The 14,150-nt window shown below is 38.7% G+C and overlaps 1 protein-coding gene across 2 annotated transcripts in view; it reads right to left on the bottom strand.

Annotated features, from left to right (window-relative positions):
- Positions 1-14,150, bottom strand: part of plod2 (procollagen-lysine, 2-oxoglutarate 5-dioxygenase 2) — a 35,141-nt gene that overhangs the window by 18,636 nt on the left and 2,355 nt on the right. For both annotated transcript variants that reach the window (XM_085468285.1, XM_085468284.1), the window contains exons 2-3: positions 3,862-3,953; positions 2,492-2,628 (exon numbers count right to left, since the gene is read on the bottom strand). In XM_085468285.1, coding sequence (XP_085324411.1) covers positions 2,492-2,628; positions 3,862-3,953 — 229 coding nt within the window. The remainder of the gene's footprint in view (positions 1-2,491; positions 2,629-3,861; positions 3,954-14,150) is intronic.

A 14,150-nucleotide genomic window follows, 5' to 3' on the forward strand; every position in this document is an offset into this window, starting at 1 on the left:
ACCAGTATCTAACATAGCTTAAACAAGGTGCTGGAAATATTCCTTAGAGATTTTGGTCCATATTCACGTGATACCTAAATATCCACGATGTAAATATCCCATTTCGAAGGTGCTCTATTGTTACCTACTTACCATGAAGTAAGTAGAAAATTTGTCAATAACATTGTCATGATTTGAGCTTTGTGACATGGTGTGTTGCCATCAGAAAATGGGTTCACTCAGTTACAATACTCAGGTTGGCTGTGGCATTTAAATCATGCTCCATTGGTGCTAAAGAGGCCAAGGTATGTCAAGAAAATATTCTGTGCCCCATTACTGCACCAACATCCTGAACCATTGGTAAAAGGGATGTTATTTACACCCAATTCGGACTCTAGTATAATAATAATGGATTGGATTTATATAGTGCTTTTCAAGGCACCCAAAGCGCTTTACAATACCACTATTCATTCACTCTCACATTCACACACTGGTGGAGGCAAGCTACGGTTGTAGCCACAGCTGCCCTGGGGTAGACTGACAGAAGCAAGACTGCCATATCGCGCCATCGGCCCCTCTGGCCAACACCAGTAGGCAGTAGGGTAAAGTGTCTTGCCCAAGGACACAACGACCAGGACAGAGAGCCCGGGGATCAAACCGGCGACCTTCCGGTTACAGATGCGCTTCCCAACCCCCTGAGCCATGATTATTATCTGAATGTTGCACCAGAAATCAAGATATCAAGCATGTAATTAATTTGTTTTCCAAATTTGTTGAACCATTGCAAATTGTGGCCTCACTGGGTGACACCCAGTGTGGTCTTCTGCAGCTGTTGTCCAAATGCTTCAAGGTTCAGCATTATGCGCATTCAGAGAAGCTATCTTGCACATCTTGGTTGTTACCAGTGATCATTTCGAGGTTCTGTTGACTCTTCTGATCTCTGGCATTAACAAGGCATTTTCATTCAGAGAACTGCTACTCACTGGATATTTTCTCTTTCTCTGACCTCTATTTTGGACCTTTGTATGACCCAGACATGGTTGTGTGGGAAAATCCCATTAGATCAGCAGTTTCTAAAATACACCAGCCTGTCTGGCACCAACAACCTTGCCACGTTTAAAGTCACCTTTCCTTCCCATTCTGATGCTCACTTTAAACGTCAGCACATTGTTGTAACCATGTCTGCATTCCTAAATGCACTGAGTTGCAGCCATGTGATTGGCTGATTTGATATTTGTGCTAATGAGCAGCTGAACAATAATAAAGTACCCAGTAAAAAGTACATCTGGACATAGTTATGCAGCAATTACAGAAAACGTGTTATTCTCCTGTCTTATGAATTTAAAAATGGAAAAACCATTCCGTCCTGTCTTTACAAAGGTGTGAGAAAACACATTTATCAATTTATATTGTGCAACGTGAAACACTGAAGTGATTACTTCTATCTATGCATGTCTTTTTTTAAATGCATGTAGGCGTTTTGATTTTGAAAATTCAGCACATTTTTTAAAACGCACAAAAACACAGTGAATTACAGTTTAATGACTAAATTCATCAGAAGACAAAATATAGGCCTGTGATTGTAGCGAAGGCAGAAACTGTCAAAAAACCCGAGGTGGTCTAGCAGGATTATAGATGTTAAATTACATTTAACTGGCTCCTAATCCTCTGAAATGCAGAGGCAGTTGAATATACTACAATCACTTCCTCTAAAAGGAAAAAAAATACATTCCAATTACCTGTTTCAAGGGTGTGACAGCTCTGCACAGTAATTATGGTGAACATTATTCATGTCACATGGTATGGCAAGTATCATCGTCCGTTGCTCTATTTAAGGAAACGTGGCATGCAAAGCTCTTATTATTCTTAACCACTCACATTTACTCAGTGAAACTTTCCATTTGACTGCAAAACTCATAATTCACCTACCTGCATGGGAGAATTATTCTCCTCATGTATTTGGTATTGCTCTATAATAATGCCTTTGCAAGAAGAAGTGGAGCACACGTAAATATGCAGAAACACCTCTCACTCAGGAAATAAGGCTTTCAAAGCAATTATTATGCTCTGTGATTGTGAAAATTAGTTACAATATCTCATTTATAGCTCTACGTAGCAATTAAAGGTGTTTTGCATCTCTTTTTTATACTGAAACAGAAAACATAAATCAGATCAAAGCTGATGGTTAAACAGAAGCTGAGCAACAACAAAAAACTGAAATAACAAAGATATAGTGTAAGGAAGCAAAAGCACATGATCAAACAACTTATTCTTTTTTTAAATTTATTATATTTATTGACTGTAAATATCATAAGAATAAAGGCTTTTGCTTGTCTGCACATCTGTCTGTTGGGAATATTCTGCATATCTTACATCTGTCAAGGCTTAGATTAAAATAAATTTAGCCAATCAGACATATTTTTTATATATTTTCCCATGTAATTAAATGTGTTTATTTAACAGAAAATGAATCTGAATATTAAAGAAAAGTTCAGAAAAAAACAGAACGTACCTATCCACAGAGAGGACAACAAGATCCTCCTGATCAGCCAGAGCCTCCATGGCATTCTTCAGTAGTCTGACTTTTTGCCCTCCACCAATAGAACGACCCACATCGCCGCCCTTCCATACCTCTCCCATTCCCAACACCTAAAACATAACACAGAATGAGTCCCAAAACCCTCTCGACACCAAAACTGGCCTTGCAGCCCTGCCTTGTCTGTCAGTTTTATTTTGTATAGTTTTCAAAAAAACACAACTCTAAAATGCACAGTCAGATTGGTTACTTGATTAATGATAAAATAATTCAAATTCTTTAAAGCTGATGGGTTAATATTGCTCAGTTGAAGAGCTTATTACGCTGTGTTCAGTCTACACAACTGCTACAAGATATCAGCCCGCTTATGGCTCGATTTGGAGGACACAGGGAATCATTGTCTGATGGGAATGAAAATGGGAGCGTTGCAAGACAGCTGATGTTTTAATCTTACATAGTGTTTGTGATGAGAACCAGCGCTGCATCCGGAGCATGCAAGCCTTAAAATGCCCCAGTAAACAAAAAAGCATGTTAAGAGTTTTCTGGCTTCACGCCCTGGAGGACGGGGCTGTGGCCCCCCCACACCCTCTAGCAGATTATTACATGAAGGAACCTTTTAAAAAAAACAAAAAACAAGCGCGTCCATGCTCACATCTAGCCCTCCTTCTTGATAACAACATGTGCAAAACTGATCCGGGAGCCATGTTTACTCTGCAGCCTGATCCCGTACAACGCAAGTGTGATACTATAATACTATAATAGCCAAAGCTAGCATAATAACCATCAGTAACAGGTAAAACTCCTGAGATACAATTACATTTTCTGGATATTCTTTTTTTACTAATCTTTTTTATGAGCTTTCTGTACAGAAGTTATTGTATGCATTTTGCAGAAACAATATAAGCAAACACATAATAAGAAACAATACACAAGAAGAACTTAACTTAGTTCAAACCACTAAAATGGATTGTCTTGGCCCAAAAGGCTTACAAAGTATCTTGAAAATGTCTGCCTGGAGAACAAAAACAAACTGGTGCAGCACAATTACACGCATAAGAATACAAATGAGGGCAGAGCATGAACTGAACCCTGAGCAAGAAAAAAAAAGAAGGAAAAAGCGTTTTTTTGCAATTGTTTCAACCACAGAGGGGAATTCTGGATCCAGATTAAACGCTATCCATGAATGTTTTTGCAGCTTGCTCCACTCCATTGTTTCCTTTAATAAGTGCAATCAATCCATGGAAATTTGTGTTAAAAAATTTTGCTGCTGTGTGTGTCAGTGCAGTGCCCTTAACTCTGGATTTGTGAATATGCAGTCATTTCAAAATTTAAAAAGAAAGTTTTACCTTCACAGTGTAGTTAAAATAGTCAGCAGACCTCATGAAGCGGAGGAAACCATCTGTTTCCTCAGTTGCAACAGTTAAGACGAGCAATTTCTCTGAAAAAGAGGAAAAAAAGAACGTTAAATATTCCTTATTTTGACCTTAAGTCATCAAATGCTTTCTTTCCTGTGAAATTACAGGGATGCAGGGATATACTCTTGCAGAAGACATATTAGGTTGCAAAATTTTTGGCTTTCATTGAAGGATATCCACAAAAATGTGTATATTTTTCTAAGCTTAAATATATGCATTGAGATTCCCACTTCTTTGTGGACCATGATCGTTGTAAACCTCAAACCTATGTCAACATACTGGTAACTATTTGGTTAAGCAAACCTATGTCTCAAATTAGGAGGGACTACTGTAGTTTTAGTTTGATCCCAAAACGGAAGTGTATTTTCAAAGACAGACAAAATAATTTCTTCCTTTTTGGGATAGAAGAACTCCCACAAACCTCCAGGATATTTCTAGTGGCCTTGAGTGCTGAAAACTGAGGTCTGAAGAAGGGTTAACCAAATGCAAATTTTCACAGTAGTGTGTCTGGATTCCTCAAAAGCTCAACTCACTGAGCTAGTTTTCACTTGTTCTGTCATGTTTTGTAAAACGAGGTGTGTGTGTGTGTGTGTGTGTGTGTGTGTTGGGGGGGGGGACCACACATCTTTAAATCTTTTTCATGAAATGCTATTACAACATAAAGGGGGGAAACTAATTAATTCCTAGCTTACATTTTAAAATGTGCTGTTCTGTGCTAGCCATCAGACAAGCTAACAAAAAAGTTAATGATGCTTTTATGTGGTTTTAAATGACTATTTGAGAACTATTCCTGCTTTTCAAATATGGAAACCAGACTATCCTCTGTTTAATATACAGCACAAAGTTCCATTAAACCCCTGTAAAATATTTATTGGACATTGGCAAGTGGAATTGGGAGTGGGAAAGAGTAGATATCTGGGACTTATAAACGCTTCCACAGGACCTAACTCAAAAATGCAGCCTGCCCGAGAACATAGTTAAAGAGCTTCCATTTCTCCTTTGGAGTGCAAAGTTTAACACGATTATCATCACTGATCTTTTTCTTGTCTTTTTGACTGCAATGCAAACCTCACTAGACGTATAAAGAGTTAAATTATTAGACAGTTCAAAAAGGACATCACGTTTTCATCTTGAGAGACCTGTTAATCTTGGCCAAATAAATCTTACATGGCTGTCCTTTGATGTGGATCTAAAAAAAAAGCTGATACAAGTTAAATGGATACATTTGTTGCTTCGGTTTTATTTCATATAATTTAAATGCAGTTTATGAAACCCTAGTTTTTAAAATGTAATGTTTGTTCAATGTTAAGATACAGAGACCTTAGTTCCTGTTCCATCCCTTGCCCCATACAATGAACAGTTGGAGGAGCATGGGCTTTTTAAAACATTTGAACAACTACCCTGAAAACAGAAGATTTGTCTGCAAACAAGTGATAGTGTAACTTAAAAAATGTGAAACAAAGGTAAAACAGAGACCCTTTGCTCTTGAAACTTGTTGGCTGCAGCAGTATGGCACAGCTTTTACTCTGAAGGCAAACAGTCTTATTTGCATTTGTGTTGCACTTTTCACATTTTCACTACCATTTTATTAGTAGTTAGCGAGTGTTTGCAGGCAAGTCTGTGTCTTCTAAGCATACTGTGGATGACTGCAACACTACCACAGACGTCCATGAGACCAGTTTCACCTAGCGAGACAGCAGCATTCGGCAATCAATCACTGACTGATCAGTAAATAAACCTTTTTCCCGAGTAACCAGTAGTTACCAGGGGCCACAGACCAGTATCTAAGTCTGAGTGACCAATTGGAGTTTTAGCAACTGATTTTTTAGTGACAGCCATCAACCTCCAGCGACCCCTCGCCAACTAGTTGGGGTGTACACATGCTTCCCTAGTGACTGGAGGTTGCTAGGGAGACACCAACCATTCTCTAGGCCTGTTTAACTGGGGACGAACTGACACAGACATACTAACAGCTATCTACTACTTCTCACTATGTGAACAAAAAACACAAACAACTGAATATATGTAAACAAACCTCCGAAACTAGTGTAAAATTAAACATGCTGTCAAGTAGAGCTGGGCGATAGAACGATAACGATATGTATTGCGAAATAACTTTTTCTCGATTGAAAAGTTAAACTATTGCGATAGGCCTCATCTCTCTTGTCCTCTTAAAAAAAAAAAAGAACAGCCAATCAAAATTAACTAGCGCAGAGCCGAACCAATCACGGCCGCAGCATCACGTCACGTGACTTGTTACGTACAGCACAAGTGCCAAGGAACTAGTTCACATGGTAGGTCCTGTTCTAGAGCTGTATTTGTCCAGAAACCTCATTGCAACTCTTTTCCATCCCTTTACTGTCAGTGTGACTTAGCTTAGACTTAGCTCTCATCTCTGTCTAGTCTGTGGCTCCGTCATCACAGCCATTCCAGTATTAGTGTGATGTAAAAGTCCTGATCGAAAGTGGAAATAATGCCCTGTCTTGCTTTTTCCAAACAGTTCCAAATGCTATGTCACCCAACAAAACCTAGAAACATTTAAAAGAAAGAGTTGCACGTCAATCACTGTGGGATGACTATTCTGAACCACAGGTGTTCCCTGTTCTTGTTCTTGGCTTGAAGCAAGAAGATGTTGGAGCACAGTGCTGCCAGGGGATGATGTTTCCAGCAGCTGAGAAACACATTTCTCATACCGCTCTATAAAACAGGTTATTTAAACGGTTGCAGGAAAGGCTTCTATTTTGCCCATTTCCCTAAACCTGGCTGACCTGTGAGACACAGAGGCAAAGCTGATGTCTCACAGGTCAGCCAGGTTAGGTATGGGGATAAACGAACAGACTTTCAGACTGTGTACCTTGGAAGCTAGCCATAGTGTTGCAGACAGAAAAGGCGCACACAAATATGTCTTGGAAAAATTCCGAAACCTCCATGAAAGGTCTCTTTTACTTGTGGGCTGTGATTACAGCCAGGGGAAATGTTTAGTATTTCTTTTTGAAATTAACTCCATTTGTTTTTTCTGCACACACATAAACTCAAGACTTCAAGTAGGTTTGTTTGTATTTCTACGATGAAAGATAACAGGGTGCTGCATATTGTGATATCTGCACGGTGACATCTATTTTCACTTCGAAGAGCTGTGCTTCAGTACAGTATATACTCTGAGAAAAAAAGGAAAAGAAAAACAGTGACTTTCCTGTTATGTCAGTGAGACATTTCCCATGAGGAAGAAACGCACTGACAGCTAACACCAATTACTCCTCTGTGACTCTGGCGTGACCTTTCGGAACCACATACTTCACTCCTGTCATAAACATGGAGACCACATGAGTGCATCCCAACAAGCAAGCTCCCACTTAAGTATAGCCTGGAAATGCAAACCACCTTTGATTTAAAAGAAATGAGACATACACTTTTATTTCCTACATTCCAAGTGTTTCTTTTTTTTTTTCAAACATTTATGGCAATCCCCTAGGAGTTTCAGTGCCCTCATGTGAACTGTTGATGTTAACTTTGCTTAGAAATTTGTGAAACTGTCTTCAAATGCAAGCCAAAGTTCCATCAGAAAACTGATGGGCCAAGCCAATTTGTCAGGGAACGTTTGATGGAGGCTATTGCTGCTTCAGGAGTCTCAACAAGTTACTAATTCAAGGGTTCACATTTCCAGTCTGCATTTTGGGTAATTATATAATGTGCTCAACAGAAACATTAAAAGTAAAGCCATTCATGTGTTCCTAGTTTAACTAGCATGTGGTCTGCTATTGTGACAAAGATTAAAACCAGACCACATTTTGCTACCAATTAATGCAGAAATCCAGGTAAATCTGCCTATTTATTTTACATTTAGAGGACTTGTTCACTCTTCATTATTTAATGGAGCAACAGCACTGTCATATTAGATTAGTGTAAGCTTCTAGGATAGGGCTCCATGAAATTATAACAGACTATTAAATTAAAACAGATTATAACAGTGAAAAGAAATAGTTAAATTATTCATCTAATCTAGCTATACCATCTCACTTGTTTCCCCCAAATATTACATTTTCTTTTAGAAATAAATATCCTTTTATGCAACATTCATAACCTATATTATTCATGTTTAATATAATAATGATAGCTACTATAGGCTTGGTTTAGACCAGGGGTAGGCAACTCCAGGCTTCGAGTGCTGGTGTCCTGCAGGTTTTAGATGTGTCCTTGATTCAACACAGCTGATTTAAATGTCAAATGGCCTCCTCAACATGTCCTGAAGTCCTCCAGAGGCCTGGGAATGAACTATGATCCAGGTGTGTTGACCCAGGGTGATATCTAAAACCTGCAGGACACTGGCACTCGAGGCCTGGAGTTCCCTACCCCTGGTTTAGACCAACTAAATAACTGGGTGATGAGCTAGCGCAGGGGTGTCCAACTCCAGGCCTCAAGAGCTGGTGTCCTGCAGGTTTTAGATATCACCCTGGGTCAACACACCTGAATCAAATGATTACTTCATTATCAGGCCTCTGGAGAACTTCAAGACATGTTGAGGAGGTCATTTGGCATTTGGATCAAGGACACATCTAAAACCTGCAGGACACCGGCCCTCGAGGCCTGGAGTTGGACACCCCTGAGCTAGGGTGTTAATAGAAGACGCACTTCCTTCATTATTTGACTTAATCCGAGGGACTTTTTCAGGGTAATAGAAATACACATCTTCCTTTGTTTTTTTTGTCTAACACTAATTTTGAAACTTAGGGCAACTGACCAGCAGTCCTTTGATGTGTTTTTATGCAAACACCATAATCACACCCATAATGAAGCATAATTGAGCGGCAGATGGTAACACTTATAAAGGAGGTTTTCATACAGCTGTGATTTTAGAGTTTTAGTGTCTAGTCAGGGTAAACACAGCGTGTTCTCTTGTCAGTAGTGTATGAACAGCCCACAGGAGGAGAGGAATGTAGCTCATACAGTGCTGCTGAAACTCTTCTCCAAAAAAGGCATGGACGCCAAGTGGTCTTTCCTTTGCACTTTTCCTCTGCACCACATGGGGCTCAGCCGTCTAGGTAAACTTTCACACTTGGATGAGCAAAAGTTCTGACTCACTGGCTGGGGCTAGGCTTAAGTAAGCATTTCTTGCAGAAAGGAAAGGGGTATCGTGGGAATGTGCCCTGGCCTGCACATAAGGATAACAGGATTCTTTTTGATGAGATGGTCCTGGCCAGTGAACACAAGCCTTAGTTCTATTTTGGTCAAGTAAGTAAAGATACTTCGCAAATATTGCAGTCAATGACCTACACTTATTTTATCTGCATTTACTGGCTTGAGGACGCTGTTCATGTCAACGAGAAACAATCGGCCTCATTCACAGTCTGCTGGAATTGGTCCATATTAACCAGAGCATGATGGCAAGAACAAGAGACCTACTGAGCTAGAAAGGGAATTCTTATAACCTCATCCAGAGGTCATTTAGATTTTCATGCAAGGATTTCATAGTGAACTTTCAGATATTCTTGCAGAAACTCCTGAAAAGCCAGTCTGTGATGTAAATTTAAATTTAATTAAGGTTTGTGTTGACTTCCTGCATTTCTGAGTATATGGAACATGTTAAGAAACTGAGTATAATGGATTTCTAAAGATTCCTCTTAATGTATGGCTTTGCTCCTCGTGCATAACCAGAACCTTAACGCTGATTTATACTAGCACTTTGTATAGCTGAAACCCTTCATTGTGTTACTTAAAGTAACAAGTCCTTCACATACAATTATCTCTCTTTTAAAGGTAATGCTGCTGAAAATATAACTATATAAAAGAAAAGTACAATGGAGAATCATTTGGCTGGCCAAAGCACATTTTTCCTAAGGCAAGTTGGAGGAGCAAGGTTGGTTTAGCAACAAAATATAACAACACTGTTTTAAGGACCCAACCAAGTTTTAACATAGAAGACTACTTTTGGCATGCTTCAAAAATGTACTGAGACATGCTTGGAGGAAGCTTTGTTTTGAGTGCATGAAGGAAGATTAGCTCCAGAGGCCATACTGGTGCTGGGAAGTGACGAAGCTATGCCAGGTGTTCTTGGCGTTAATCATTGCAAACAGTGCTTATCTTTGTCTACCATGACATTCCTCAGCGTTATTAAGAATTTTCAGATAGAAGATAACGAGGTTGTTGTATTTTCTTGTGTCCTGCAAAGCTAACTCCAACCCTGGAAGAATGTATACTTCAGCTTCTGATGAATGAATATTTCATCACTTGTATCAGTTGCCAAAGTTACCGAAATTATTCAAATTCAGCCATCACAAGAATCTGCAATCAGCCAGCATCCCAGCTGAGATACCGGGCCGCAGCTGGAATGAGAAAGGTGTTGATCTGAATATCAATGCAAACTTGGTTATTTAACTCACCCACATTATTAACAATGCCACACAGCGTTAGTCAGTCTCCTTCAGAAGGCTAGTAAATTTGGTTTAACACATTGAAGGGACAGAGGACTTGAAGAAAAAGCTCAAACCCAATCTTGACTGGACATTTCAAAACCTTTGTTTAAAATGTGAGAGAGTAGGGTATTTCTGAAGCTTTATGACTTGTGTATATTGATACTGATAACTTGGCACTGATAAAAATTAGAAAATGATGACCATATGAATGTGTACAATATAAGAAGAATACATGTACACAAAAATGAATGAACTCTTAAACTGTTAATCCCTGACATTTACATCCCTTCATCTCTAAGTTTTCAGATACACATAAAGCATACTACCCAGCCCACAGCTATTTTGTAAGGCTTTTTCCAGCTTTGGAAGATTTAGAATTTTAATGTGACCACAAAGAGGCTTACGCACAGAAGTTTTACTTTTCATGCATTAAACCTGGAGCTTGCAGACACGAGGACCTGTGTGTAGCCTTGGGATAGGCAAGGCATTAGTAAACCTTTTTGCTTACAGAATTGATGAAACAAGTCTTGTTTTTGTTGTCTACAACTAAAATAAAGAGTTTATTTTTTAGTGACTACCAGAGTCACCATAACTGATAAAACACACTATTTCCATAACACAAGAGCCACGGAGGGCATCCACAGAAACGGCTGTGTTTTCAATTACACATTTCAAACCACAGGCACTTCAGGCGTAGGATGTGGCATGATGTCACCAACAGTGGGCCAGGAAACAATTTTCGTAGTCTCGTCACACATCATTTTGAATCAGGAATAGCTCATTACCTTTCCTTACACAAACAAATAAAAACTAGAAAAAAAGCTAATCTGTCATTTAGGTTTTGTCATGCTGTGACAGTATGGACAGTAATTTTCTCTTCTGCCAAAAAGCTGGTTATACTATAGACTTTCAGTAATGAAAGGAACACATAGTCCAGTTCAACATTATGCACTCGCAGGTTAAGCACTCAATCAATATGCTAATGTATTCTGTGCTGAATTGCTGTATAAGGAATAACAAACACAACTTAGGTCTCAATCACATTAGAGTAGAAATTGAATGTCAGCCTTTGTGCAACCAGGACAAATGTGTAAGTGATTGGGCTGATTTTCAGTTTTTTTTTTAATTTTTTGCTGTTTTAGACTGATTACAACCAGCTGGTTGTCCAGAGGTTGAGCATGCAAAATCCTCAACCTCTGCAAGCTCAGTGCAAGGCAATCTGTCTTGGTCCAACTCGGACTCACTCAATCACTCAATCAGATTGCGGAAGGCCTCCAATTAATCGCCATATGTCAAAATAAAGCTGTTAACAGGACTGTATATGTGTGTTAGACTAATGTCTTACTGTTGCAACGTGTTAGGTTTAGTGTTAAATTAACATGCACAATTCTCAGTCTGACAATTTGTTTGAGACACTCACAGCCAACACAACAATGCAAACATGCCAGGATTACATCCCATCTCCACTTGAGTAGTTGTGCCATTTAACTTCAGTATTTTAATAAGACATACCGTAATGTTAAAATGCAACAGTATAAAATGCTTTTAGTTTAAAAAAAGAATTAACATAACACTGCAGTAGATTCCTAAGAAAATACTTGCTTTGATTTCAGATTTTCTCCTACTTTCCTGGATAGTAGTTTTTACAGTGATTGAGTCTTTCTTTTTACCCAAATCTGTAAATATCTGACCTGAGAAGGAGGGGTCGCCAGCAGAACTTCAAACTTTTAAGAGTTAAGAAACATGTGAAAATTAATCTGTAACGTGTTTTCCAGCATTATGGACCACAAGTTCTAAGTACTCTAAATGTTTCAATAAATAATAGTCATCTTGGCGATTTTTTTCAATGAGGAGTGTCGGCCCATCATGCCTCCAGCATCATCAGTGGCAAAGCCAATGAACTGTGCTTGAAATATTTCTTCAGAGATGCCCTCATAGCAAGGTTTTCTAACAGTGCATAAATTCAATTAGTTGTACGTACTGCAGAAAAACCAAAAGATGTGAACATTTAGTTTTCTGGCAACGTAACAGTGACTTCATTACCAATGATGGCTCAGGATTTGATGGGCAAATAATATTTTATGTTCTTCTACACATATATATATCAGCGGTTACACATAGATTTCAGGTTTGCATAGAGGAATAATTTGTAATAAACCAACAACACAGAGTCCCAAGTAATTTCTAACAGAAGAATTCACCCTTATATCATAATTATATTGATTCTCTCCTCTCATTTGTCAGAACTGTCACACAGTTTTCAGAGAGAAAAACGGACATTAAATTTGCTTCTTTTGCTGCACCTGGAAAGGGAATGAAATGATTTGTTTAAGGCAAACAATGAGCGGGTCCCTAAGAGCATGGGTTGGCTTCTTCTCAGCTATGAAATTTATTTTAACAAGAATCAATGATTACTCATATAAACTGAATCACTGCCTCATTAAATAGCACAAACATGGCTTTACTTTTGATTTTTTCTTTTTTAAAATTGGTTTTGTTGTGTATCAATTACTTAAACCAACATTATAATCAACTACAAAAGGCACTTGATGAGCACATCCTTCACCCGGACTAATGACTTATCCTGCAGTTTTATGAAGTACAAATCAAAACTTAATGTACTGTCTCATTGTTCATGTTACACCTTGATCTTTTCAGTTTTGTTTAATTTTGCAGAACAGCAGGAATGCACATGAGCATGTCTCTGACTTTGTAGCATAAATAAATAATAACTAAAAAAGTTTTGTTGTTTTTCTCTCTACTATAAATGCATTAATGACTTTCAGAGGCAAAGTCTGCAAACTGGCCCCAATGTCTAACTTGTTGGCAAGTGAAGGTAAATTTTCCAGCCTCAGTATTTTTGACATTCTGGCCAATATTACTACAATCTAAATGAGTCCTGAAATTTTGACGAATATGCAGGAGTCTGAAAAGTACTGCCTTTTCAGTCTTTTCAGCTGCATCAATATAAGGTTCAGCCAGCATGTCTTTTGTCAAAGATCAACAGCTGCTTGATTCCCAGAAAGCCATTTAAAATGACTTAAAATAATTGATTATTTGTACAATAGGGAGTGTTTCGACATTTTTAAAGTGTCATTGACTTTCAGTTCTCCTTGAGAACTGTGCTTCTTGCAGTTTTCATGTATCTATACATTTACAAGTTAACATAAAATCCCTGGGAAACAGCAGAGAGAAAACAAGGCAATGCAAAAAAGCAGACAACACAACACATATTTGGCATAAAGAAGGCACGAAACCAACCTTGTGGTGACATAGTGAAAACGTTCTAAGGCATGATTACAACCTTGGCTTGGCAACAAGGTTTGTTAAGTTTGTTAGACTGGAATTACAGGCAATAGAGAGCGCTATTATACAGTATATAAGGCATGGACAACCTTAGGTGGGGTTTCCTTTTCTTCTCTATAAAATGCTGCCTGTTGACACGTCAATGATGTCTGGGAAAAGGCTGAGAGATGCATTATCCATGGAATAGGGGGACAGAGTACAAGCCATGAGAAATAGCCTTTAACCTAGCCAGCATTTACTATTAAACTTCAGGCATTGCGTCATATTAAATGATACTAGTTCTGATAGGATGCCTGTCAGAGGTTAACAGTGGGCTGGTTATTTTAAACTATGTGTTGCAGCAAACTATTCAAACTTGGATTAGCAAGACCTGCATATTGAATCCAATGCTCCGTCCGAAGTTCACACAGTCATTCAGACATAAGTGAAAGGCTTCTTTCAGACTGCTGGACAGTGGGGGTCTACGCAGCCCCAATTTTTGTAACTTTCCAAAACGGACAAACC

This window comes from Copadichromis virginalis, linkage group LG9 (assembly GCF_057382275.1).
Source record: "Copadichromis virginalis isolate Kocher_CV1m ecotype Utaka linkage group LG9, C_Virginalis_male_GT1.1, whole genome shotgun sequence".
NCBI lineage: Eukaryota > Metazoa > Chordata > Actinopteri > Cichliformes > Cichlidae > Copadichromis > Copadichromis virginalis.